Below are 27641 nucleotides of genomic sequence, written 5' to 3' on the forward strand. Positions count from 1 at the left end.
AAAATACAATCTTTACTGGCCTGCCAGTTTCCCCCAGCGTCCCCACCCTCGGGGCGCTCGGCGTCCGGTGGCACACAATTTGGGGCTCCCGCCCGGGAGGCGTGGAATCTCGGTCGCTGTGCAACGCCTGTCTTTCATCCGGGCGGGGGGCGGTGCCAACACAGTCCCCGCCCCCGACGTCGTCCCGCCCCACCAGGTGCGCGTGCGCCGCGGCTCCGCCCCCAGCCGCCTGCAGTCTTTGGATCCGCAGGCCCCGGGCTGGTCCTCGTCAGTGGATCCGAGCGGGGCCTAGCGGACGCGCGCGCTCGCCCTCGCCGACTCCTCGGTCTCTCTTCAGCCGACCGGCGCGGCCATGGCGTGGCGGCGGCGGCGGCCCGAGGCCGACGTTCGAGCCGGAGGCGCGCTGGCGCTGCTGGCCCTGGCCCTGTGCGCGCCGGGGTCTCGGAGCCAGGCGCTCGAGTGGTTCTCCGCCGTGGTGGGCCTCGAGTACGTGGACCCGCTGACCAACCAGACCGTGTGGAGCGTGTCGGAGAGCGGCCGCTTCGGAGACAACTCGCCCAAGGAGGCCGCGCAGGGCCTGGTGGGCGCTCCGGGCGGAGACCCCGAGGGCTGCGCGCCCGACACGCGCTTCTTCGCGCCGGGCAGCCGGGGAGTGGCGCCCTGGGTCGCCCTGGTGGCGCGCGGGGGCTGCACCTTCAGGGACAAGGTGCTGGTGGCGGCGCGGAGGAACGCCTCGGCCATAGTGGTGTACAACGAGGAGACCTACGGGAACGTCACGGCGCCCATGTCCCACGCGGGTGAGCCGCCCGGGCGGGAGGCCCGCGAGGGCCCGGCGCCCTCTGGACGGTCTTCGAGTTTGGGGGTGGTTTTTTGTCTTGTTTTGTTCCGTTTGGGGGGAGGGGGGCTGCGCGCTGTGTCTAACTGGAGGGGAGATCTCCCAGCTGAAGCCGTACACCAGGCAGACTGTGTGTGCTTCCACCGGGGGCCCTGCCTTTGTATCCGCCTTTCCAGACTTGGGTGGGAGGGGAGGAAGTGAATTAGAAAAGATGACTTAGAGGCACGCGGGTTTCCTCACCTTCCTTGATGGCTGTGTGTGTGGTGTACTGGACTTGAACCGGCCCCAGGTACTGTCCCTTAGCTTTTTCGCTCAAGGCTAACACTTGAATGGCAGATTGACTTCTAGTCTTTTTTTTTTTCCCAGTCTTGGGGACTGAACTTAGGGTCCAGCACTGTCCCTGGGGCTTTCCTCAAGGCTAGAGCCTCAGCACCACTTCCAGTTTTTTTCTATGTATGTGGTACCGAGGAATTGAACCCGGGCCTTCGTGCATGGTAGGCAAGCACTTTAACCACTCGGCCAAACTCCCGGCTCCCACTTCTAGTTTTTTGGTGATTAGTTGGAGGTAAGAGTCTCACGAACTTTACTGCTCCGGCTGGATTTGAATCCTCAGATCTCAGCTTCTTGAGCATTTAGGATTGCAGGTGTGAGCCACCGGCCCCTGCCCTCCCCCCTCCTCCCTTGAGGTTATCCTGAGTTTTCTATGCTTTTGGCTCGGGAAACCTGACCTTTAATTCTGTGAATTTTCTCCCTTGCTAAAATATAGGTTTGTAACTCTGACTCGACTTTGGGTTTATGTGAAATCTGAAGCTTAACTGTGTTTTGATTCAAGAAAAGGCCTTACTATTTCTTTGCCAGGAGACCCATTCTACACATACTAGTCTCAGGGACAAACAGCAGGTTACATCTTAATACAGTAATGAGGGTTGAAGGATTATTTTGGGAAATAACCCCTTCTTAGAACTGAGTTGGGAATCGGAGTAAATTGTTGTGCCTTTTAAGATCACCTTACCTTTACCCACAACGTAATTGACTCAGACCAAACTTCCTTTGTTTAAAATTGTTTTCTAGTGCAGAAGCTCACGCCTAGAATCCTAGCTACTCAGGAGGCTGAGATCTGAGGATCAGGGTTCAAAGCCAGCCTGGGCACAAAAGGACCTGAGACTCTTAGCTCCAGTTAACCTCTAGAAAACGGGAAGTGGGGCTTGGCTCAATGTCGGGTGGTAGCCTTGAGTTGAAGAACTCAGGGACAACTCCCAGGCCCAGAGGTAGAGTGGTAACCTTGAACTGACGAGCTCAGGGACAAAACCCAGGCCGAGTAAAACCCCATAATCCCTCCCCCCACAAAAAATTTGTTTACTAAGGTCAGGAGTGTGGTCTCTGAGTAGAGTGCTTGCCTAGCATGCATAAGTCCTGGGTTCAATTCCTAGGTACCACATACACAGAAATAGCAGGAAGTGGTGAGTTCAAGCCCCAGGACTGGCAAAAATTGTTTTCTAAATTTCTGCTGTTAACTAAGCTGTACATCCCTTTTCCTGTACTGTACTTCTGTTTTTTTTGTTGTTGTTGTTTTGTTTTTAGGGTGTTTTGGTTATGTGACTGAGTTTAGAAGTTAACTGTAGAATGACGTTTTGCAGAAAAGTTTAGATTGATTTTGGCTAGTTTAATACAGTGTTGGGAATGGTAGCCAGATGGGAGGTGGGGAAGTGGGGGGCTCCAATGTAGCTAACTAGAGAGTTGGGGGAGGCAGAACAATGGGCTCAAACTGTAGGAGCAGGAGAAAGGAGTGGGTAGGAGATGGTAAGGGGTTCTTGAAGTTGGGTGAAGTGATCTGTTAGGACCCCAAAATGAGGAAGAAAAGAAGAGGGGACTGGAGAAATGGGTCTTTGAGAAATCAAGAAGGCCAGTCCTGAGAAATTGTTGAGGGTAAATAAAGAAATAAAATTGCTGAAGTTTGGCTTCAAAACAGTAGCAAGTGGGGATGAGTGCAGATGTCTATGTAGTGGCATTGGGCTCGACGTATTAGTGTATTACTCCAGGGATTGCAAATTGACCCGATTGTCATTGTGCCCAAGCCATATTTCCACAGGACTCATGATGAAAAGTCCTGGAATTTAAGGTAGATTCTAACCACAGAGTTCACAAGATGAGTAGTTGTGTTAATGAAGAGATCAGTGAGCCATGTTGCCCAGATGCTAGGTGTACATACTTCTTAACACAGCCTCTTTCTTTTTAATAACTGGTTCCTAAGCCTACAATTTTCTTAATCTACCTATTTCAGTTTTCAATCAAGTGAATGTCACTTGTTTTAACCATTGTTCATTCGGCAACCTTTCTTGCTGGTATTATTGGCATGTAATTTATTCAAGCACCTTCCCACCATAATTTCTTTTGATAGTCATATGAAATACTTTGTTTCAGTGCTCTGATTTATTATCAGCCTCCAGTCCTCCTCTGAGCATGAGAAAAAGTCTGTTTGAGATACTTCCTCTCTTCTCCACAAGAAACATTGAAAAAATATTTCATTTGGTTTTGTGTGAAAATATATGTTGTGTAGACATTGTGTTCAGCATTCTGCTTGCAGTGACTTACTTAATTTTCTGCACAACTCTTTCAAAGAGATATTTATCTCATTGTACAGATGAGGAAACTGATACTTAAAGAATTTAAGACCTGGCCCAGATTAAATGGTGACCCATATATTCAGATAATTGCTATAGTAGTGTCTGTTTCGTGCATTATAAGATGTTTGACTGCATTCTTGCCTCCCATTCCCTTTAGCTCTCACAATTTTGAGGGCCAGTGTCTTTAAATGTTGCAAAATGCTCAGGAAGTGAGAAGGACAAAATTACTCAGCACTTTGAACCACTGACCTTAGATTAATTTGGTAGAGGTATGACTGGTAGAAATAGAGTTTCAGTTAGAGTGTATTCCCGTATATAGAAGGGCCAATACCATGGTGGTGGCTGCAGAAATGGGAAGTGCTTCCTTATAGAACTTGCTCCAGACACATACATTATACAAGCCGAACGTTAATGGGCTCATCCCTATAATCTAAGCTACTCATGAGGCCGAGATCTGAGGATCACAGTTCAAAACTGGTTGGAGGGTTTTATCTCCAGTTAACAAACAGAAAACCAGAAGTGGGGCTGTGGCTGAAAGTGGTAGAGCACTAGCATTGCGCAAAAGAGCTCAGGGACAAAGCCCAGGCCCCAAATTCAAGCCCCACTACCAATAACAATAAAAAATATAACATATACAAGGTACAGCTGTAACTTGAGAATAGAATAAAGGTGAGAGGAACCAGTTTTGACATGGTCTATTTGAATTTGGGATGAATATTTTTGTAGAACCTCGGGCTGCTAAGGCTTATGTTTCCTATATTTAGTCAGATGTTGCTGGAGTCAGGAAAACCTGACTCAGCCTCTCACTGTTCATATGTAACACTGGATTTCTACAAAGTAGTTAGTGGTGGATACTTGTTAAATAGAGTATCTATTGCGTATCTTAAGATTACTAGATCACTGTTGAATTTAAATCAATATTTCATTGTAGCTTTTAAAAAAATCATGACTTAGCCTAATGTAGAGCTAACCATCTGTAATTCCAGTTTTACAGGAGGCAGAAATGTAAGGATTGTGTTTGAAGCCAAAAGTTAGAGAGACTGTGTCATATAGTGGCATGTTTAGTCCTAGCTATGTTTGATTGTGGGTTGATAAAGAGGATGCTTTCATAGCTGAATCTTGGTGAACTCTTTCAAGAACGACACTTGAGCAGTTGTTTAATGAATGCCAAATAACTGGCAAGGCTTATGTTTGTAGGAAGGGTAGAGTTGGGATGGGGCATAGGAGGTTTCAAAGATGTGTAAGACTTTGGAAAGGTCACATATTGAGAGAGATGTATTGTAATTTGACAGAGCATGGTATATAGTCTTTTATAAGTGAATAAATTATCAAAAACTTAGATTTGAATTTAAGATGTATACCTCACAGAGGGTGGGGGTTTTAGGACACCTAGAAAGATTCAGTTTTGAAGGAAAAGTTATAGTTGACAGGGGAAATTTGTAGCATTTATTCATAAGAATGAGTAGAACTTCTCAGCAGCCAGAATAGCATTGCAAAAGGCTCAAGGTCTAAGATGAAGTAACGCATCTGGGAAAGATGCAGGATTCCCAGTAAGATGGTTCAGTAATCAACACACCTGAAATTGTTTTGATTTACTTTTGAAACAAGGTCTCACCCTATAGAAAGAAAAGAGAATGTGGTTTCCTTCTAACTCACTGTAGCCAATCCTGAAGTCTGTATAATGGTTTCAAATTTGCAAGACATTTACATTTTGTACTATTTCTCCAGCTATAATTATCCTTAGTAGGTCATCTCAACAATAGCCCTGGAAAATAAGCCAGCTTTTCAGATTAATTGTTCATGCAGAAACCCTTCTGTGGGCTTTCATTTCTTGATGAAATGAAATTAGGCTATAAAACCTAATTAAAAAAAATAGGTAGTATTTGTTAGTGAGGGGAGAGGCATAGAAAGAGATTTTCATGTGTATAAAAAGGAAACTCCAGGACAGTTGCACAGCCTGGAGTTGAACTTGCCCTAAATATTTGAGATTTGACTGGAAATTCTCCAGGCTGGGAATAGGAATAGCCAGAATTTGGCAGCTAAGTTACTAGAAAAAAGAAAACTTGAAAATTCAGGTGATTCTGTCACTATAACTTTCCGATGTGATTTTTACGTACGTGAGTTAGTTTGCTAGATCAGAAATAAAGTCCACTATTTTAAATATTTCAGTAGTTATCATCTTCAAGAGAATGTTGAAGTTTAAAATCTTTTCTTCACCAGGAGAAATAGTGTGCTAGGCTCCCTTGTTACTGCTGAATTTTGAAACAGCCAAATCTGAATTTGTTATCATTTGTTTATTTGTTTTGGCAAGGTGGTAAGGGGAACACAGAAAATGGAAAAGGAAGTGAATGCCATTTTATTTTTGGCACTGGAAAATTTGAAATTAGGTTACTAGTAATTTTGCTTGCTAAAAATACTATATTTGATATCTGTTTTTCAATGAATAGGTTTATAGTCACTGTGGGCAGTGACATTGTGCTAGATGTAAGACAGAAATAAAACAGAAACTGCCCTCAAGGAGTCATTCTGATTAGTAGGGAGGTGTATGAGTTCCATCGTGGGGGAGGGATTGTGCAAGATAACCTTTTATAGTTCAGCAAGACTGAGAGACACAGGCCTGGGGAAGATAAAAGTTGTCCAAGGATTTTATCTCTTCTGCTTCAAGTCTTTATACCTTTTGTGAAAAAATTGGTCACTTTTATTAAAATTCACCACAGCTTAAAAATAAGCTGATATTTGCTCTCATGTGTATTAACTTTGAATTGTATAAAATAACTTGAGCCAGGTTAGCTGTGTAGGATTGGCTAGAAAGGCAGTAAAGTAATGCACCAGGGCCTGAGCTCTGTCCTTGGGCTTTCTCAAGGCTAGTACTCTACCACTTAAGCCATAGCACCACTTCCAGCCTTTTCTGTGTATGTAGTACTGAGAAGTTGAACCCAGGGCTTTGTGCATGCTAGGCAAGCACTCTACCATTAGGCTATACTCCTGGCCCCTTTTTAACTCTTTTTGAGACAAAGTTGTGTTACCCAAGCTGTCCTTAAACACATTTTTGTGAAAAAGGTATTGCCTTACTGTCCCAAGCAGTTGGGATTACAGGTATGTACCACCATGCTTGGCATCCCAAAATGTTTTATAAAAATATATCAGTCATAGGGTAGAGTCAGCATTCTTGAACCTTATCAGTTTAAAATAGGTCTTGGAAAGGATCTTTTTCTAGTTATATGATCCTGATTATTGTGTAATGAACTTTTTAATCCTCATCCCAGCCCCAGCTTTTAATACATTGTCATTTAACTCAGTGAGCTAAAGTTAATTTTCTAAGTGAGAAATTTTAGATGGCTATTACAGATATTTTCAGATGAGGTTGTTCTTCCAGTAGTCACTGTGTCAGGACCCATTCCTTCAACCCCTAGTATTGAGATTTTAGGTGTTTACTAATCACTCTCCTCTCATTTCATTTACTTATCATTTGTGCAACAAAGGGCTTTATGTATATTTTAGTCACTGTCAAATGGAACCAGTACCATCCCAAATAAATGTTTATAGTGAGTTCACAGCCTAGAGAAGTTCCTGTTTCCTAAGTAAACTTTTCCTGCCCTTGAAAATGTAGCATAAGTCAGGCACAGTGGCTTACGCCTGTAATCCTAGCTACTCAGGAGGCTGAGATCTGAAGATTATGGTTCAAAGCCAGCCTGGGCACTAAATACTGTGAGACTCTTTTTTTTTGTGGGTCATGGGGTTTGAATTCGGCCTGGACGCTGTCCCTGAGCTCTTCAGCTCAAGGCTACCACCCTATCCCTTGAGCCACAGCCCTACTTCCCATTTTCTAGAGGTTAATTGGAGATAAGAGTCTCTTGGTCTTTAGTGCCTGGGCTGGCTTTGAACCTCAACTCTCAGATCTCATCTTCCTGAGTAGCTAGGATTACAGGCGTGAGCCACCACGCTGTTAAGACTGAGATTCTTATCTCCAATTGACTACTAGAAAATGGGAAGTAGCACTTGGCTCAAAGGGTAGGGTGGTAGCCTTGAGCTGAAGAGCTCAGGGAAAGTGCCCAGGCCCAGAGTTCAAGCCCACAACTGAGCCCCCCCCCCAAAAAAAAATGTAGCATAAATGTTCATTCCAGGGAAAAGATATCCTCTACCCCAGATAAGATTATCACCTTTGTTACTCTCCTTGCTTTGTTAAATAAGTGACTCACCACATTAGATTGATTCTCAGTTATAGATAAAGAAACATCCTCAGCCATCAGTGCATCACTAAGTGAGATTTGAACCAGCTTTACCTCGCTCTGAAGCTATATTTCTTATGGAAAGGGTACAGGGTACTATTCTCTTCAACCTGGGTCTTCAGACCCTTAGAACTGACTTTCCACATAGTGTATGACATTAAGCAACTCCATGATGATTTTGCTGTGTAGGGTATTACATAATATGGTCTCTGCTGAATATTCAGTAAATATTGGAAATGCTTTCAATTTTTTTTCTCTATTATCTCACAAAGAACTTGCCAAAACAGTGCCAGAAATTGAACTAAGCAATAAGCATAGCATGAAACATTTTAACTAAGATGTAAAAATAAGTGCTCAATTATACCGTGGTTTCTGCTTTTACTAATAAGACTTTTTGCTAGAGTCATGACACAAATGGTAGAATCCCTGCCTAACAAGGCCCTGAATTCAAGTCTTAGGACCACATGAAAACCATCTTTTAACTTACAGAGTGTCATAATTGTAGGTGATTTATAACTATTCAGGGTTGCTGTACATATACTGAATATTTATTTTCCTACAGATGGAAAATACTTACCTTGTATTGTCTCTCCCCAGTGCTGGGTAGCAAGATAGTGTGCACAAATGCTGAGGAACTACAATTCTAGATGAGGGGGACATTTAGGTGGAGAGTGGGAGGTGTCACAGGGCTAGCTTTTCAGCAGTCACCTTAGAAGAACGCCCTTCTGATGTTTCAGTAACTAAATCCCAATGGCTGAGATACACAGTAGATGTGCTACAGATTAAATTTCTTTCAACAATAAAACAGTATAATAGTGTGCTGTCAGTGTAATTTCACAGAACAATGTGTATTTTTAAAGTTCTTGTTTGATTAGGTAATATGTGCAGATGGTATGGAATTTCTCCTATGTGAAGAAAGACTCCCACTTCATCCTGCAGCCATTGGCTCATCTCCCTGGAGAAGGTGGTCATGATCCCAGACTCTTCTGTAGACTTGCAGAGGTCATCTGTATTGATGTGGTAGCTCCTTGGAGATTTGTAATGGTAGTACGGTGTCCACACAGCTTTGCCTGTTTAACTATTTTGAGTACTATCAGTACTTAGGGCTTCATCCTACATATACATACTAATATGTATGAGTGTGTATATATATATATATATTCATATTTCCTTTTTCATGGGCATTTAGATTGTGATGGCAAAAACAGAAGGAAAAATAGCAGATGAAAGAAACATATGAGGAATGAACACTTATCTAGGTGAACTCTGTCAGAGCTGCTTTGCTAATTTGCACTAGCAGTTTCTTTAGTAATATCTTTCAGCCTAGGTGTCACAGCATTTCACTATGATGGCAGGCATTCAGCCCCCAAATCTATATAGGAAAAGCACGTGGATCTCAATCCTTCAGTGCTTCAGGATAACAAAAGTACCTGCCTTTGAGCTTCCGAGGCCCATAGGGAGAATGTCTTATACAGACAAGGTAGCACATTGGTTGTACCATCTCAGGCATTCAGCTGTGATGATGTCATTGAGGACTCCATGACCAAGACAACTGTGCCAAATATGAGGATCATGTCCTGATGGCCAGTGAGAATCCCCATATCATAAATTACAGGAAGGACTTCACACGTAGTAGGCAGGGGTCCTACCACTAAACTATACTCCTGAGCTACACTCCTAGACTTTTAAAAGTTGATTATAGATATAGTTGTAGTTTTTAGAGTGATGTGAAATGAACATAACTTTAACTTGTTTTCCCTGTTCAAATTAGGACCGCAAATTTTGGGGGAGAAAATGAAAACATTGAAATTTTTCTATATGAAAATATTTTTCACAAAAGGAGCCTCCCACATTTATACAATATATGCTGTGCTGAGGAAAGAAACTAGAGCAACTGCTTTTGTATTTCTAGGATGGATATGTCAGGTCAGTCTTGACACATGCAAATATGTCCTACATAAGAACTGATGTTATGGACATGTCCTAGAGTCTGAAATTATGATAATTTATGTCTTCTATTAGGATATCTTATTTTGATAATAAAAATCCTTCACAGAATTCTAAAAAAGTAGGTAGATGGGTGGATAGACAGATAGATAGGCAGGCTGACTGGCTGGAGATGTGACTTAGCAGTAGCATATCTGCTTAGCAAGAGTAGAGTCTTGGACTGGGATGTAGCTCAGTGGCAAAGCACTTGCTTAGCAAGTGCAACATTATTGGTACACTAAGGGAGGGAGGGAAGCAAGCTAGCAGAAACCAACAATAGTTTATTGAGTTCATGCATAAGTATGTATGTACACTTAAGATCCTAGATACAGAATTGCTAGGTTGTAGAAATACGCATTTAAGTTTTTGGATGGCCATTGTCTTTTTTCCCCCGACCCCCAGTAAGAGGAATCATTCACTCCTATAGCAATATGTGAGAGTGACAAGTTGTATGTAATTTGCCAATATCAAACTTTAGTTTTTGCCATTTTATATGTTTGTTTCCTTTTGTGCTAAAAGTTTTCCTAGTTAAAATCGGGGTGATGGAAATGTTAGGAATTAGATGGTAGTGATGTTTGCACACCTTTGTCAGTATATTTGAAACCACTGAATTGTGTTCATTAAAGGGTTCCTTTTTTTTTTTTAATTCTTTTTTTTTGGTGAGTTGTGGGATTTGAATTCGGCCTGGGTGTTGTCTCCAAGCTTTTCAGTTACACTGCTACTGCCCTGATCCTTGAGCCACAGTACCACTTGCGGTTTTCTGGTGGTTAGTTGGAGGTAAGAGTCTCACTCACAGACTTACGTGCCCATGACTTTGGACCGTGATCCTCAGATCTCAGCCTCCTGAGAAGCTTGGATTACAGGCATGAGCCACCATGCCCAGCTTAAAGGGTTAATTTTTACATCATGTTTCAGTTTAGCTTCTTTTGAAAAATCATTTGGGCTAGGCATAATGGTTCAAGCCTATACTATTTCCTACTTAGGCAGAGATTGGGGGGGGGTTCTTGACCACTTGGGGCATAAAAGCTTATGAGACTATCCCAATCAATAACTGGGTTCAGTGGCATGCACCTGTTATTCTAATATGAAGGAAGCATAGTGACTGGTGCAGTGGCATGCACCTGTCATTCCCAGCAATAAAAGGAAGCATAAGTAAGAGAATCAAAGCCCAAAATTGGCCTTGACGTAAAGTGACACTGTATCCCAAAAATAACTGAAGCGAAAGGAGACTGGAGGTGTGGCTCATGGTAGAGTAACTGCCTACTAAGTGTAAGGCCTTTAGTTCAAACTCCAGTAGTGTTCCACCCTCTGCTTTTTGTGTGTGCATGTCTGTGTTAGCTTAGAAATAATTTTAAGATAATCATATTTTTTCCTTTTGACAAGTTGTGAAATAGTAATGCTTTTTGTTTGTCTATTTTGTTGGGGTTTTTTTGGTCAGATTCTGGGGCTTGAACACAGGGCCTGGCCACTGTCCTTGATCTTGTTTCCTCAAGGCTAACATTCTACCACTTGAGCCACATTCTACTTCCAGCTTTTTGGAGGTTAATTGGAAATAATCACCTTCTAGCTTTGAACCATGATCCTCAGATTTCAACAAGATTTCTTCTTGTGTAGCTAGAATTGTAGGCATGAGCCACCAGTGCCTGGTTTGTGCTTTCTGTTTTGTTTTGTTTTGTTTTTATTTTCTTGCAGTGCTGGGGATGCAACCCAGGAATGCTAGGCAAGAGTTACATCCCCAGTCCCTGTGGAACAACTGAAATGCCATTAGTATTACTCCTTAAAGGTAGAATTCACCTTTCAAATTGAATCCTGTTCTTGCTATTTGTTGGATAGTACTGAGTGATTTATTCTACTCTTCCTACTGCAATCAGTCTTTTTTTTTTTTTTTTTTTTTTTGTGCCAGTCCTGGGCTTGAGCTCAGAGCCTGTGCACTGTCCTTGGACTTTCTCAAGGCAAGAGCTCTACCACTTGAGCCTCAGCACCGCTTATGGCTTTTTTCTATGTATGTGGTACCGAGGAATCGAACCCGGATCTTCGTGCATGCTAGGCAAGCGCTCTACCACGAGGCCAAATTCCCGGCCCTCAGTCTTTTCTTTTAAAACCTGTTTTGGTAACTGCCACTTTTCTTGAAAATAAGCCACTTTATTGGCACTTTTTTTTTTTTTTGAGAATCTTTTTTTTTTTTTTTTTTTTTTTTTTTTTTGCCAGTCTTGGTCTTGGGCTCAGGGCTTAAGCACTGTCCTTGGACTTTCTCAAGGCTAGAGCTCTACCACTTGAGCCTCAGCACCGCTTATGGCTTTTTTCTGTGTATGTGGTACTGAGGAATCGAACCCGGGTATTCGTGTATACTAGGCAAGCACTCTACCACTAGGCCAAACTCCTGGCCCCCTTTATTGGCACTTTTAAGTATGTAATAATGAACATAACTTTCTCTTATTTTGTATCCTTTATGTTGATTTTTTTTCTTCTTTTCTTCAGGTACGGGAAGTATAGTGGTTATTATGATTAGCTACCCAAAAGGACGAGAAATTTTGGATTTGGTGCGAAGAGGAATTCCAGTGAAAATGACCATAGGGATTGGCACCCGGCACATGCAGGAGTTTATCAGCGGTCAGTCTGTGGTGTTTGTGGCCATTGCATTCATCACGATGATGATTATCTCCTTAGCCTGGTTAATATTTTATTATATACAGCGTTTCCTATACACGGGGTCACAGTTTGGAAGTCAGGTAATTATGGATAACTATTAGTTTTGCATATAAAAAGATAGTTCATATATATTCAATTATATTTGGCTACATTAATTTTATTTTTGCTTAGGATACTGATGTATATATTATGACTTTGTTTTTTTGTTTTTTTTTTTTTTGTGGGTCATGGGGTTTGAACTCTGGGCCTGATTGCTGTCCCTGAACTCTTTAGCTCAAGGTTACCATGCTACCCCTTGAGCCATGTTCTTTAGTGCCCTGCTGGCTTAGAACCACGAGCCTCCTGAATAGCTAGGATTAAAGGCGTGAGCCACCGCTCTCTATTTATTATGACTTTTTGTGTGTATATATCAGTATAGGGGCTTGAACTCAGAACCTCACATTCAAGCTTGGCTTTTTCTCTTTAAGGTTAGCATTCTACATAGAATCTCTTGAGCCATACCTACCTCCAGCATTTCTCTTCGCTGGTTATTTTGAAGATGGAGTCTGTACTTCTCTACCACTGTAATCCAGATCTTAACCTCCCGGGTAGCTAGAACTATAGGCATAAGCCATTAAGTGCCTGGCTTAAAATAAATATTCTTAATTTAAAAAAAGAGCTTAAGTGATATTAACGTTGTCTGTATTAACACTTAAAATAAGCTGGATATGATAGCATACGCCTGTAATCCCAACACTGGGATGGCTGAGGCAAAAAGATAATGAGTTTGAGGTCAACCTAAGCTGCAGTAAGATCTGCTTGGAAAAGAGCTTAAGATGTTTATTTAAGGGTGTTTGTTTGCTTAAGTTATTTTGTAGTAGTCATTTGCTTTTCTTAGAAATTTTACTCCATGTGTTTGTTTATATTATGTCTGACTTTTAAAAAATAATTATTTAAAATTTCCAATAATACCTTTCTTCCCAAGGGCCGTAGGAAGGAAACTAAGAAAGTTATTGGCCAGCTTCCACTTCATACAGTGAAGCAAGGAGAAAAGGTAATACTTTCATGATGCTTTGTTGTGGGTGTTTTTTGCTTATAACTTATAACTAGACAGTGTGTTTAGTTTGAGAAATACTTCCTTCTAGTACACTAATGAGTATATGGAGCTTTGTCGAATTTAAATTAGTATTAACTTTCATGAATGTGCTTATTTTAAAAGATTGGCAGAAATGCCATGATAAAGAGCCTTCCGGGCCATGCTCCTGGCCCCAATATATATATATAATTTTTGTCAATTACACTTTAATAAATCTAAGGGAGACAAAATGAAAAGAAATTAAAATTAAATATTATATTTAATAATAAAATAAAATTAAATAAAAAAACAAGCCTTCCAGAATAGTGGCACCTATAGCTATCTACTATGACAGTCACTGGTCATATATGGCTATTTGAATCTAATGAGTAAAGTAAAGGGGTTGGAGCTCCAGCTCTGTGATAGAGCATGTGCTTGGCATACACAAGTTCCTGGATTACAATATTGCTTCCACCCTCCAAAAAAGAAAAAGTAAGGTGAGTTGTTTTAGAAATGTGTAGTAGTTGTCATTCTTGTACTATCTTTTGTGCTATGAAGTGTTGCTAGCTGAACTACCTTGCAGTGGCTTGGTTGAGTTATTTTCACTTTATCTCATTTAGCCTTACTTACTCAACTTGAGACTTAGGAATTTCCATCCTTAGTATTTTCCATCCTCTAGTCTTCATTCCTCCTCAAAAAAAGAAATTGTACTTATGTTTTATTTATTCCTCTGTTGTACTTAAATTATTAAAGTAAAAGTGACATACTAAATTGCAGACCTTTGAGTTTAAAAAATTTGGAATCTGATATTAATGGCTTATAGCTTAATATTCCTACTCTTGGAATTATGTTGGTGGCTACCATTCCTTTCCTAATAACTTTCACATTGTGGTACAGTGGAATTTTAATACTTTGTGCAAGATACCAATTTTTTACTATGCATTTTTTTTCAGGGGGTGGGGTCATGAGGCTTGAACTCTGGGCCTGGGTGCTGTCCCTGAACTAACTCTTCAGCTCAAGGCTAGTCCTCTGCCTCTTGAGCCACAGCATCACTTCTGGTTTTCTGTTGATTAATTGGAGATAAGAGTCTCATGGACTTTCCTGCCTGTGCTGGCTTTGAACCATGATCCTCAGATCTCAGCCTCCTGAGTATCTAGGATACTCAGCCCAGCTCCAGATAGAACTTTTGAAAATCTGTTACCAGGGATTGTTTTATTAAGTTTGTTGAAATAATAGTTTAGGAGGTCCATAGCGGGGGTGGGAGAAATATGTACAAGGATATTCTGGTTTACATTTAAACATGTTAAGAAATAAAATGTTTTCCCCAGTCTTCATCTTAGTTCTAAAAACTGGTGTTTTGTTTTGTTTTTTAATTTTTCTTGCTTTTGAACTCCCTTGTGGTAACATTAAAAACTTGGCAGGTAATTAGAGATTTTGAGAATGATCTCCTCATTCTTGCATAGCATGATAAGTGAAAGTATTTTTGTTGCATCGTGTAATTTAAAATACTGTTATAAAAGTAATTTAATGCAGTCTTTGATAATTATATTTAAATACAAAACTAAACTTTTACTGCTTCCTTATGGCTAAGCAGGCTTTAAAATAATAAGGATGGTATATCTGTGTGTCATCAAATGACTTGCTAATGTTTCTGAACCTATAGTGGTCTCAGAACCCAGCCTGACTTGGGTCAGATGACCACTCTGGCCCTGGCTGCTTTGGTTGATAGAACAGGACCCAAGTGCTTAGATCTAGAGGTTGCCCAGAGAAGTGAGGAGAGTTGAGTCCACAGAAAAGATCTGTGACCTATAAATTCTTAAAAATAGAACATTTCCAGGTACAGATGGTTCACACCAGTAATTCTTAGTTACTCAGGAGGCTGAGATCTGAGGATCATAGTTTAAAGCCAGCATGGTTAGGAAAATAAGTGAGACTTTTCTTACCTCCAATTACCCACTAAAAAGTCAGAAGTAGAACTGTGGCTCAAGTGGTTGACTGCTAGCCTTAACAGACAGCATCTAGACCCTGAGATCAAGCTCTAAGATTAACACACACACACACACACACACACACACAGAAAGTTTGTCAGTGAGGATTGAACTCAGAATCTCTCTCAGTTACTAGGAAAACACTCTACTACTTGAACCATTCCTCCAACCTCTTTAGCGGGGAGCATGGTACTGTAGTTTGAATTCAAAGCTTCATATTTGCTAGACAGCAATACCACTTGACCCATCCATAAGCCCTATATTTATTTATTTATTTATTTATTTATTTATTTATTTTTATTTATTTATTTATTTATTTATTTATTTATTTATTTATTGCCAGTCTTGAGGCTTGAACTCAGGGTTTGAGCATTGTCCTTGGACATTCTCAAGGCTAGAGCTCTACCACTTGAGCTACAGCACCACTTCTGGCTTTTTTTCTATGTATGTGGTACCAAGGAATTGAACCTGGGTCTTCATGCATGCTAGGCAATCTACCATAAGGCCAAACTCCCAACCACATATTTGTTTTTTTTTTTAAACACTTAGTGTTTAATACTTATGTATTTTTAATGCCTAATTAGACAGATGTTGGATTTTTCTTTTCCTTTTATTCAGATTCCTTAGATAATTGCTTGGTAGGAATAAGAAAAAATATATAAAGTATAAAGCTGGGTGTCATGGCTTACGCCTGTAATCCTAGCTACTCAGGAGGCTGAGATCTGAGGATAGTGGTTCTAAGCCAGTCCGAGCACTAAAGAATGTGAGATTCTTATCTCCAATTAATCACCAGGAAACAGGAAGTGGGGCTGTGGCTCAAGGGGTAGGGCAGTAGCTTTGAGCTGAAGAGCTCAGGGACAGTGCCCAGGCCCAGAGTTTAAGCTCCATGACCCACAAAAAAAAACAAAACAAAACAAAAAACGGAATAATTTTCTCTGTTGGTTTTTTAGGTTGTTCCAGTCAGTATAGAATTCATCATTGTTCTAGTCACAGTGTAGTATATTTATCAATAATGTTCTGTATATTAATCTCTTTCCTACTCTTACAGGGAATCGATATTGATGCAGAGAATTGTGCAGTGTGCATTGAAAATTTTAAAGTAAAGGATGTTATCAGAATCCTGCCATGCAAGTACGTTCTTTTTACCCACTGAGATGAGCAAAATTGCTTGACAGGTGTTAGGATTCTGACAAGAATTCCCCATCTTTTCTTCATATGAACTTCTTGCTATCTTTGATCATCTCTTTCAGAAAAAATACTTTGGCTTTCATATGATCTTCAAGGCTCTTTTTAGATCTTAGGTGACCATTAAGACTCATTATACATCCTAGTCATAAATTGGCTTAGAAGCCTGAAGCAAGCTTCATTGAAATCCTAGGAAACCATTATATATTTAACAATGCAGAAAATGCTGTGATAGGAAAAAAGCAGAAGCCAGACCATTGAGGAACCAGGGTAGAGAGGCCTGACTGTTATTTCCCTGCTGGGTTTGCATTTCTTTCGAGGCTGTATAAAATAAATATTTTTTCTATATTTAAGTTATAGTAATTCAGGTTCAGTTTTTGGCAACAGGCAGTTGCAACTTCCTTTTTTAATAATAGGCTTCTTTAAAAAAGAATTGCTATTTTAGCCGAAAGGTTTGATTACAGAAATTAGGTATTTTAACTCTGGTCATTTTCAGTTATACTACACATTTTTGGAAGCAAAAAATTACTATAACTAAGCTTTTGCTTTGTTTGCAGAGAGTATTTTAGCTATGTATGTTCTTTATAGTAGAATAAGTTCTTGGCACTCTGAAGGAAATAAAGCAACTGTATTAAAGTCACCTTACTCAGGAGGCTGAGATTTGGATCATGGCTCAAAGCCAGCCTGGGCACCAAAGATAGCAAGACTCCTGTCTCCCGTTAACCACTAGAAAACCCGAAGTGGTGCTGTGCCTCAAGGGGTAGGGCAGTAGCCTTGAGCAGAAGAGCTCAGGACAGCACCCAGGCCCAGAATTCAAGCCCTATGACCAACAAACAACCAAAAAAGTTTCCTGGGTTTAATATGTTGGTTAAAACTTCAGCATTTATATGGGGTTGGCACAATAAATACTTAAGTGAATTAGGGTCAGTATAAGTTGATTCTGTCCTGTAGGAAATTGTGAAAGTAGAAAAACAAAACCATTCTCTAGGCTGGGTAGGGCAGGTCTTTAATTACAAATGATACTCAGGATGCTGTTCACGAGCTAAGTATGTGCTGATAGCTAAGCTGGGATTTTTACATGATTTTCAAATGCACATGTGTTGCAATGTATATTTTCTTACCTAATAATTAGGGTTTTGACTCTTCCACATTCTTTCCTGAGCTTTACATAGCAAATTCTCCAGTAGAGCCAATTTGTTTTTATTTAGTTATTGTTTAGTTATTTTTATAAAATTACTCTTTTGGATCATTAAGTTTGGGTTTGAGGATGAAAAGGTCAAAAGACAGGTTGATCTAGATTATTAGGTGATTAAGAATTGGCATTTTTAGCCAGATTCTTATATCTACTAAAGTGCCTAAAGAAAGCTAGAAGTGAAGCTGTGGCTCAAGTGGTAAAGTGCTATCCTTGAGCAAAATAAGCTCAGTGCTTAGGCTTTGAGTTTTAGCCCCAGGACCAGCACAAAAAAAGGCGGGTGGGTGGAATTGTTATTTTTAATTGCACTGGTAGATTTATTTATTCTGAAGAAAAGATTTTGAAAGGACCCTAGTTATAATGAACACTTACTAGATACATTCTCTGCCTGGCAAATTGTGAACATAGTGTGTGTCAACTGGAAGCAGGTTGTGATATAGATAAACAACCAGCCGACAATGCCTGTTATCCTTGCTACTCAGGAAACTGAGATCTGAGGCCAGTGGTTCAAAGCCAGCTCGAACAGGAAAATCTGTGAGACTCTTAACCTCTAATTATCTACCAAAAGATTGAATGAAGATATAGCTCAAGTAGTTGAGTGCTAACTTTGAGCACAAAAACTCGGAGATGGTACCTAGGCCCTGAATTCAGCTGTGAGGATGGCACTAATAAGTAAATAATAAATAAATAAAAATCTGATGATAGGTTGGGTACTGATGACTCATGCCTGTACTCAAGAGGCTGAGATCTAAGGGTTGAGGTTCAAAGCCAGCCAGGACTTTCCTAAGTCCATGAGAGTCTTATCTCAAATAAACCACCAAGAAGGTGTGAAATATAAAGCTGTGGCTCAAGTGGTAGAGTGCTATCCTTGAGCAAAAAACAGTTTTAGGCAGCAAATGACCAGGCCCTGAATTCAAGCTCCAGGACCAGTTCCCAAATAAAAATTTTGATGATAGGTATTCATTACAGAAAAAAGTATATAAAAATGTGTAAGAGGGAAAGTAAGTGTTTTGTAAGTCTGCCTCTAAAGATGATTGTTAATATCTTACTGTATTGTGTTATGGACTCATTCAAGATACTAAGTTATTATTTTATTTTCTCATGTATGCCACATTTATTTTCAAAATGTTAACTTATTAAGGCATATAAAAATGTGTACCTGGCATGTAGTACAAATAAGACATGCCATTTTTATGTAGAGAAAATTTCACTGAAATCCTAAATTCCATTTAACTGGAAGATAGAATAGATAATAACTTAAGTGACTAAACTGCAGTGTTGATTTGACATTGGCTAACTGGTATTGAAGGATTAAGTTGGTAAATTGTCTTATTTCCTTTATAAGATATATAAACATTTACTTTTAAAACATTAACACATACTTAATTCTTTTAGGCATATTTTTCATAGAATATGCATTGACCCATGGCTTTTGGATCACCGAACATGTCCAATGTGTAAACTTGATGTCATCAAAGCCCTGGGATATTGGGTTTGTTGCATTTCTGTTTATATTCGATCTCTGCCCCTGTTTTTCCCAAGTGATCTGATTTTATTATTGACCAGAGGCAAAAGGAATAAGTGAAATGGTCCTTCTAATATGCTTATGTTTCTTCAAAAACAGTTTCCTATATTAAAAATGAATTATTGCCAAGTAAAATGCTAGCTACTCTGGAAGTCAAGATCTGATGATAGTTCCAATTTGAAGCCAGCCAGCAGACAAATCCCAAGAGATTCTTACCTCTGATTAACCAGCCAAAAATAGAGGTATGGTTCAAGTAGTAGTAAGTGTCAGAGTGAGTGACAGAGTGAAAAAACCAAGCAAGAGCACAAGTCCCTGAGTTCAGTCCCTAGTAGTAGCACCAAAAAAAAAAAAAAAATCAAATTAGTCCAGGAAAGTTTGGAACTTAAATTTAAGATAGAATAATACATCAGGATGTTTGTCAGAGTTTATAGTTACTTAACACAATATTTTTTTATATTAAACTACATAGAAATGCTAATTTTTATGCAAAAAATCCTAAAATGTGAAATGAGGAACCCCATACATTTTCTGGCTTAGGGTGTATATTTTACATATGAGAAAACTAAAGCCAGTACTTCCTGATATTCATTCCCACTGTCCATCAATTTCAGAATTCAGCAGTGCTCGTTAGTTTGTAATGCTTTGATGGTCAAGAACATTTCTCAGGAGACACAGAGGAAAATAAAAGTGCTGCTCACAGTAGCTAACCCTGTGCTTACTGAAGGCCTTGCATGCTGTTTCCACTTGATCTGTACAGGCTTAGTGTGAAGGCACAGCTTCTAGGTTAGAAACTTAAACTGGGACTAATTAAGTGACTTGTTGCAGGTCACACTAGTTATAGAGAGCCAACTTTCAAACACAAGTTTACATAATTCTAGTGCCCAATTTCTTTGCTTAAAGAGGAAAGACATAGAAGAAAATTTGATTTTTCTAAGTGTTTTAAAAAATTATTTAATCTTCATCATTATATTAATATCTCAAAAACTTGATTAAATAGTTCTTTAAATCTTTGGGAGAAAAAAACAGCTTGAACATCAAATTTTTCTAAACATAATTGCTAGTCAATAGGATTCTCTGTAGAAACTACAGAGAAATTTTTTAAGATGATCATTTTATACATCTGAAATTCTTCATAGCCATGTGGTTTTCTATAATGACACCACTAAAGAATTGGCCTATGAAACAAGACTATAACTTCCCAGACTGCAGGTCTGCCTAATTCCTCTCATTTTTTAGCTTAGCCTGCCTTCAGAAGACACTAAGAGACTTCTTTATGGCTCCTGAAATGCTGTGAACTGTGTCTTACAAGAGTCTGATCCTTGAAGTTCAGCATTACAAATGACAACACAGAGAACTGATCTTTTGGCTAAGTCTCAGAACTTTCTTCCTTTGTTAGGTACTTTGAAGCTCTAATAAGAAAACAAAAACAGCTTTGCTTTTTATTTCTAAACATTAAAAAGAAATTTTCACTGACCTTTGGAGGTTTTCATTCTTAAATGATTTTATTTTAGAAAAGATAGCTCTTCTGCCTTTTTGTTTTCCATCTGGTTATATTAGCCTTTGAACTCAGTTTGACAAATACTAAGCGGATGTTCTACCATTTCAGCCACATGCCAGTTCCATATATATTCTGTTTATTAATAATTAAGTCTTCCTTTTAGGTAAGATTAAGTTGCCTTTTTAAAGTTATTTTCTGAAAACTAAGAAGGTATGTGTCACCACAGTGCATGATTTTTTTTTGAAGGGCAGAAATTTTAAAGCTAAAAGATTTGCTTGTCTTTTAATATTTTAGTCTTTAGGTAGTATGCTATCTTTTCAAACAGCCCCCTTGCCCCTGCATTGGATATTTTCAACAGCCATGCCTTGCTCTCAGACATGCACATCAACTCTTAAGACAGTCCTTTGCTTTGTACCTGTACCAGTTCATTTCACCATTTATCACTGTTTGCATCCATTCCACAAGCACTGATGAAAGCCATCTAAAATGTTAGATCTAAACTTGACTCTGGAGACAGAAAGATGGATAAGACAATGCAGCACTGCCCCTCTGCTCCAGGACCTGAGGGTTTCACTTTTAGGACTAATGTCAGGACATTATTGCTAGTATGGCTAGAGCAGCAGATGAGGTACCAAGAGGAGCTCATGCTGTGTGATGGAAGTGGGAAGAGGAAGGGAACATATGTTGGAAGAGAAGCGGATGTAGATTCCAGGTTTGTGGTGGTCACCTGTGGGGTGAGAGGCTGGCAGGGAGTAAAGCTTGGCAGATATTAGATAAACAGGTTGGGTGAGCTGAGCAGGAGATAGGACATTGTGATACCATAGTCCCAGGATTTGTTGATGTTGTATCAAGTGTGAGGAAAAGCTGTGCTTGGTGTCAGGGTGTTACAGTTGAGAAAGCAGGAGGAGGTTGCAGAACACAAGTAAAGGAGACCAATAATACTTGGGAGCCCAGAAGACGGAGATGAGATGTGAGATGCTCACAACCTATTTTATCATTTTCCCATACACAGCTTTGCCTTTGACATTAATCAACATTCAGGTGTCCCCTGAATGTTAAGGCTTTGTGTAGTGATGTTGGTCCTCCTTTTTGTTATGTTACTCCATTTTTAAGCAGAAAAATGAATACAGCACTGACTTAATAACAAATATCTGAAGCCTTTTGTTGTTCAACAGCCTTGTTGCTCTGTAAGCCCCAGAGCTGTGCTGTAGAAAGAGTGCAAAGCAGTGAATAGGGCTCCTTCTTCCAGAAGCAAGCAGAAGGCTGCCTCATGTACTCTTTGCAAGACCACAGGAAACCGAGAAAGCTGTACTTTCTGTCAGTAAATAGTTTAAAAGGTAATGATGTTTGTATCAAGAAAGGAATATTGACTTCAGGAGAACAAAAGATGGCATAGCTCTTAGAAATCTGCTTGTTGAGAAGTATCCCTTTTCTGGTGGTGTTGGATAAAAGAAACACTGGTGTACTGCACTGCCAGATTCAGTGTAGAGAAATAATGATATCACAATGGATTGCATCAAGGTGACAAGGATAAAGTGATTGTGTGGTTTAGGATGATGTCTTTTCTCCTGTTCTCCAGGGAGAACCTGAGGATGGACAGGAGCTACCCTCTCCAGAGTCTGTCCCTGTCAGCGTCTCTTCTGGGAATTTGAGTGTGACCTTCCAGGATGAGGACAGGAGCAGCATGAGCAGCCCACTGTCAGCTGCCACTAGTGAATCTGTGCCACAGTGCCCTGCCAGTTTGAAAGAAGATGTAGGGGAAGACACAGCATTACTAGGTAGGTAGCTGGAAGATTGTTCTTAAAAATTTAATGTCTTTAGTAGTTGGATGAAATACAAAATGCAAAAGAGCATTTAGGAATCCACTGAAAACCAAAGTCCCACAGCTAGCGATACCATTTCAACATTCAGTCCTTTTCTAGATATTGTTCTCTGTTCAATGATGAGGGCATCATCACCATACACTGTTGGGTAGCCCTTCTTTTTAAACTTAATGTATGATGTTCTTTGTATAAATGGACATTTATTATTATCACTTTGAAATCATCGCATTGGACATATTTGCTGGTAAATTCTTATGAATTGTTCATTTTATCCCTTACTACTTTTCTGTTGTTGTGGGGTGGATATTTATTTTTAATCTTTTTAGTTCTTATTTTTCTGAGACTATACTAACTTTTTTTTTTTTCTTTGAGACAAGGCTAGTCTTGAACTTCCTCTCAGCTAATTTCTTTGTACTGATTTTTGGATATCTTGTATATTGAAAATAATCTTTCTTGAATATTTTGTACATTTCTCCCAATTTCTTTTTGGTGATAGAAATGGACATAAGTCCTGTGTGTTCTAGGCACAAATTCTGCTACTGAACTTTGCTCCTGGTTTCCCCAATTTCTGTATCCTTTAACTTCTGTATTTGACAAGATAGTTATCATTTTTATGTCTTCTGACTTCTTGTTCTTTTTCAATTTTGCTTTAACGGAAAGATAATTTAGGGGTCAGGAGTTTGGCCTACTGGTAGTGTGCTTGCCTAGCATACATGAAAGACCCAGGTTCGATTCCTTGGTACTACATACATAGAAAAAGGCTGGAGGTGGTGCTGAGGCTCAAGTGGTAGAGTTCTGGCCTTGAGAAAGTCCAAGGACAAGGCTCAGGCCCTGAACTCAAGCCCAGGCCTGGCAAAAAAAAAATTAGGAAAATCTATAACTAAGATCGTGGAACTACTAACCTATAATTTGCAAGTATTTTTTTTTTGAGTCAGGGTTTTGCTGTATAGCCCAGGCTGGCCTCAAACTCATGATCAAGACTCTTGTCGTAAGTGCTGAGATAACAGGCTTGCCTTTCCATGCCTGACTACATTTAAGTTTGAATTCACATAAGGTATGAAGCAAGATTTAAACAGTCTCTTCATTTTTGTTTCCCAAATGTTTAACCGTTTATCTTGTAGTTAGTGCATACTGGTTATATGATTTTTCTCTTCTTACTGGAGGTTGACTCTAGAGCCCTACTAAGTGAACACTAACAGTAACAGTGCAGTGAGCTACATGTCCAACTTTGGTATTTGTGAGGCAGGGAAAATCCTCTCATCTTTGTTGTTTTTAAATTTTTCTGGGCTACTCTACGTTATTTAAAGAATACTTTTAAGATCATTTTGCCAAGTGAACGAAAATGCATTTTTGTTTAAGGTTACAAAGATTATTGTAACTTGGAATAATTGATGCTTTCTATTTTTAATTTTGCCTTTCTAGAAATGGGAAGCGTATTTTTCCAAAGCAGTACAGTTCAAATTGAATGAGCTTGTCTTTTAACATGTTAAGGATATGTGAGGCAGATAGAAATTGAAGGCTAATGATCCCCTAAGTTTTAAATTAGTACAGAAGGAAGAATAATCCATTGTAAAAGAAGAAGGGAGAATGGATTTCACAGAATGCTGATGTTGTGAGTGTTGTTTTCTCTTCTCCAGCTGATACTGGACCACCTCACAAGGCATCATAATTTTTTTTTTTTTTAGGAATCCAGTTACAGTGATCCAGAGTGCATACCAATGTGGAATTTGCTATTGCAATCCAGAAAGAAAACTAAATTATTTTATAGAACACCAGTAAATTGAGGATTTAAAGACAGAAACTCAAGCCAGGCGTAGGTGGCTCATTCCTGTAGTTCTAGCTAATTAAGAGACTTTAAGAGCTGAGGATTGCAGTTTAAAATCAGCCTAGGTAGGCAAGTCCTCTCAGAGTAGTAAATAGCAATAAAAAGACCATGTTTACAGAAAGTAGAATAAGAGAAACTCTCTGAAGGTTATCCCTCTTGCCCATCCCAATCTCCAGTGCTTACTTTTATTTTCTCTTTCTTTTTTCCCTCAAGTGTTGCCTTATAATGTAACATTAAGTTGTGCAATACTAATTTAGAAAAGTTGGTTATTTTAAGCTGATACAAATACTTGGCTAATATGCATCTCACTTAGAGCCTGGAAAACATTGCTAGTTGCTCAGGAGCAACTAGAAAAGCAGTGTGTGTTATGTACGAATGGTGGGCCTTGGAGAATATAGCCCTACTATGAATTCTGCACAGTCCATGTGGCCACCTCCTTCAATCCTTAAGGAGCTCAGAGTATTTGATTCTGCGTAATATTAATAAAACCATACAGAACTTAAGTGAGAGATCTATTGCACAAGATAGCTATAGTTTATAAGTTCATTACATACTTGAAAATTAACTAAATGTAGACTTTTAATTGTTCTCACAACAAATGAGTAACTCTGTGAGATGTTTATGTTAATATCTTGATTCATCCATTCCACAATGTATAACACCTATTCGGGACATTACATCATATTACCATATGGTATATATTGCCCTAAATGTATGTTTTTGCCAATTTTAAAAGTAAAGAAAAAATTTAAGCTAGGAAAACAAGTTTAACCTTAGGGACTAAGACACTCATTGGTAATTTTAAGTTGACAAAGTAGAGTACTTGCTGTTTGTCTAGAACTACTAGTCAGGAGAAACCTTTTGCGGAAATAATTTTGCACTAATTTGTACTCCTGAGCTTCCCCACTTCCTGCTGTCTATGAAATGGAATAATAACCTATTAGTCCCTCCCTTGTAGAATCGGTTACAGTGCTAGTGAATTCTAGCTGGAGCTTTTATTGGTGACAGTGTAGCCATAGTTCCTTGGCTTAGTATTATGAGCCCAAACTTCATCTTCCATGGTACCATGCTGATCAAATAATACTGGCTTGGCTGGTGCTAGAAAACTTGTTATCCTGTATAAGAGGAAAGTGGTTCCCTGTTTTTCTTGTCAACAATAGGTTGCCTTTTTTTTTTTTGCCAGTCCTGGGCTTGAGCTCAGGGCCTGAGCACTGTCCTTGGACTTTCTCAAGGCTAGAGCTCTACCACTTGAGCCTCAGCACCACTTCCGGCTTTTTTCTATGTATGTGGTACCGAGGAATCGAACCTGGGTCTTCATGCATGCTAGGCAATCACTTTAACCACTAGGCCAAACTCCCAGCCCTAGGTTGCCATTTTTGCGTATCAGTTTCATTTAAATGTTTGTGTCCAAATGAGTGAATTTGTTTGTATAACTGAAGTCTGGAATGTGCTGACCAACTTGCTGATCAAGAGTGGCTTTGGTGCTTTTTTATAGAAGCTGGCCGGAGCGACCCTCAGTGTGGAAGACCAGCCTGCTAGCACCCGTCTTCACTGATGGCATCACCAACACAGCCTTGGCTTGAACAAAAGGACATTTTATTTTTTTACTTTAGTGTATAGTTTGTATGCTTGAAAATAATGTATATTATTTTACCTTTCAGGTTGATAAACAAAGGGCGAAGATAGTTTATTCTTAAAAAGACCTTTTGATTAGTCTTTATATATTTATGTATTAAAATACTGTGTTTACAATAAACTTTTTTTTTAGACTGTCACAAAAGACAACACCTAGGAAAGATACTTTAATGTAAAGGATGGGTGTTGTTTCTGAATACTAGACTAGGTACTGTGGTACTGTAATAATAAGATTAATTCTATTTCTCAAGCTTTTTAAACACAAGACATCTATTTTTAGATTAGTTGAAGTAGAATTGTGTAATAATAGTAATTGATCAGATGGGCTTTCCCTGGAGGAAAGACTTTTTTAGACCTTTAAACTTGTGAGTTAAGAAATCTTTCTAAGTATAGTGGAGAAATCCTGTAATCCCAGTTTTGGGAGGCCGAGGCAGGAGGATCCAGAATAAGCAAAAAGCAAGACACACTGTCTGAAAAAGAAATGTTGATAGGAGCAGATCTCCTAGGATCTCCCCAGGATACTTTTCCATTGTTTGGAGTTGTGGGAAAAGCACTAGATGACACTAGGATATACATTTTTCCCTTTCTTACTTCATTGGAGACTTTGACAGGGAGGGAAATTTGTCCACTTTTTCTTGAAAACTCAAGATTCTTGTATTGCACATTAAGATTATTAAAATCTTCATAAAGAAAACAAGTACATTTGTGAGTTTTCTTAATCAAGAATATACTTTACTGGTTCTCATCATTAAAATGGTGATAGCTAAATAGTTCTGGTGTTGTCCAAGTAAAGGAACAATTTTCTTGACCAGTTTTTAAGCACAATACCATGACCTTGTCTAATTATTTATCCTTTTTTTTACTGATTTGCTCTTATTTGTAGGTCAGAGGTACAGCCTTTGGAAATGGTTGCCTAAGCTTTACAAAGTGGCCAAGTATACAAGCTCAGTCCTTTTCTGATTTCCTGGAGGTTAAAGTCAAGGACTGGACTATAAAGCACCTTATGTATTAGTTTATGTTTTGTTGGTACTCGAGCTTGAATCCAGAGCCTGAGTGTTGTTGTTGAAGGCTAGCACTCTGCTACTCTGTGAATGGTACCTCTCCTTCCAGCTTTTTTTTTTGCCAGTTCTGGGCCTTGAGCTCAGGGTCTTGGGCTTTCTCAAGGCTCTACCACTGGAGCCACAGCACCATTTCCAGCCTTTTTCTATATATGTACCGAGGAATCGAATCCAGGTCTTCACGCATGCTAGGCAAGCACTTGTACTACTAGGCCAAACTCTAGGCCCTCCTTCCAGCCTTTTGATGGCTAATAAGAGTCTCCAAAGTTTGTTTGCCTGTGCTGGCTTTGAACTTAAGTTCTTAGATCTCAGCTTCCTGAGTAGTTAAGAGTTGCAAGCATTAACCACCACGCTCTAAAAATAACTTCTTCAGTTTCTAAAACTATATTTGCCTTAGTAACCATTTCAACTGCAAAAGATATACACAGTAACTACTCAGAAACAATAGAATGTTTACTGAGGCAAATATAATTTTAGAAATGGAAGAATTTATCCTTAGAGCCATACTTACAACATAATACTTAAAGCTTATTTT

General features: G+C 39.4%; 1 protein-coding gene across 1 annotated transcript; it reads left to right on the forward strand.

The window, feature by feature from the left end:
- Positions 1–327: 327 nt before the first annotated feature.
- Rnf149 (ring finger protein 149) lies at positions 328–26113 on the forward strand. The gene is made up of 7 exons (XM_090336349.1): positions 328–797; positions 12153–12403; positions 13288–13356; positions 16414–16496; positions 19138–19234; positions 22345–22543; positions 25909–26113. The coding sequence occupies exons 1-7, from the start codon at positions 353–355 to the stop codon at positions 25950–25952; spliced, it is 1188 nt and encodes a 395-aa protein (XP_090192475.1). The 5' UTR covers positions 328–352; the 3' UTR covers positions 25953–26113.
- The last annotated feature ends 1528 nt before the right edge of the window (positions 26114–27641 follow it).

This window comes from Megascapheus bottae, chromosome 7 (genome assembly GCF_031878675.1).
Source record: "Megascapheus bottae isolate mThoBot1 chromosome 7, mThoBot2.hap1, whole genome shotgun sequence".
In the NCBI taxonomy this organism is placed as follows: domain Eukaryota; kingdom Metazoa; phylum Chordata; class Mammalia; order Rodentia; family Geomyidae; genus Megascapheus; species Megascapheus bottae.

Excerpts from the sequence above, each read along its gene's own strand:
- Rnf149 (XM_090336349.1), top strand. The coding sequence starts at position 353 with ATGGCGTGGCGGCGGCGGCGGCCCGAGGCCGACGTTCGAGCCGGAGGC. Across the intron at positions 798-12,152 it reads GGCGCCCATGTCCCACGCGG|GTACGGGAAGTATAGTGGTT; the intron begins GTGAGCCGCCCG and ends TCTTTTCTTCAG. Across the intron at positions 16,497-19,137 it reads ATCAGAATCCTGCCATGCAA|GCATATTTTTCATAGAATAT; the intron begins GTACGTTCTTTT and ends TAATTCTTTTAG.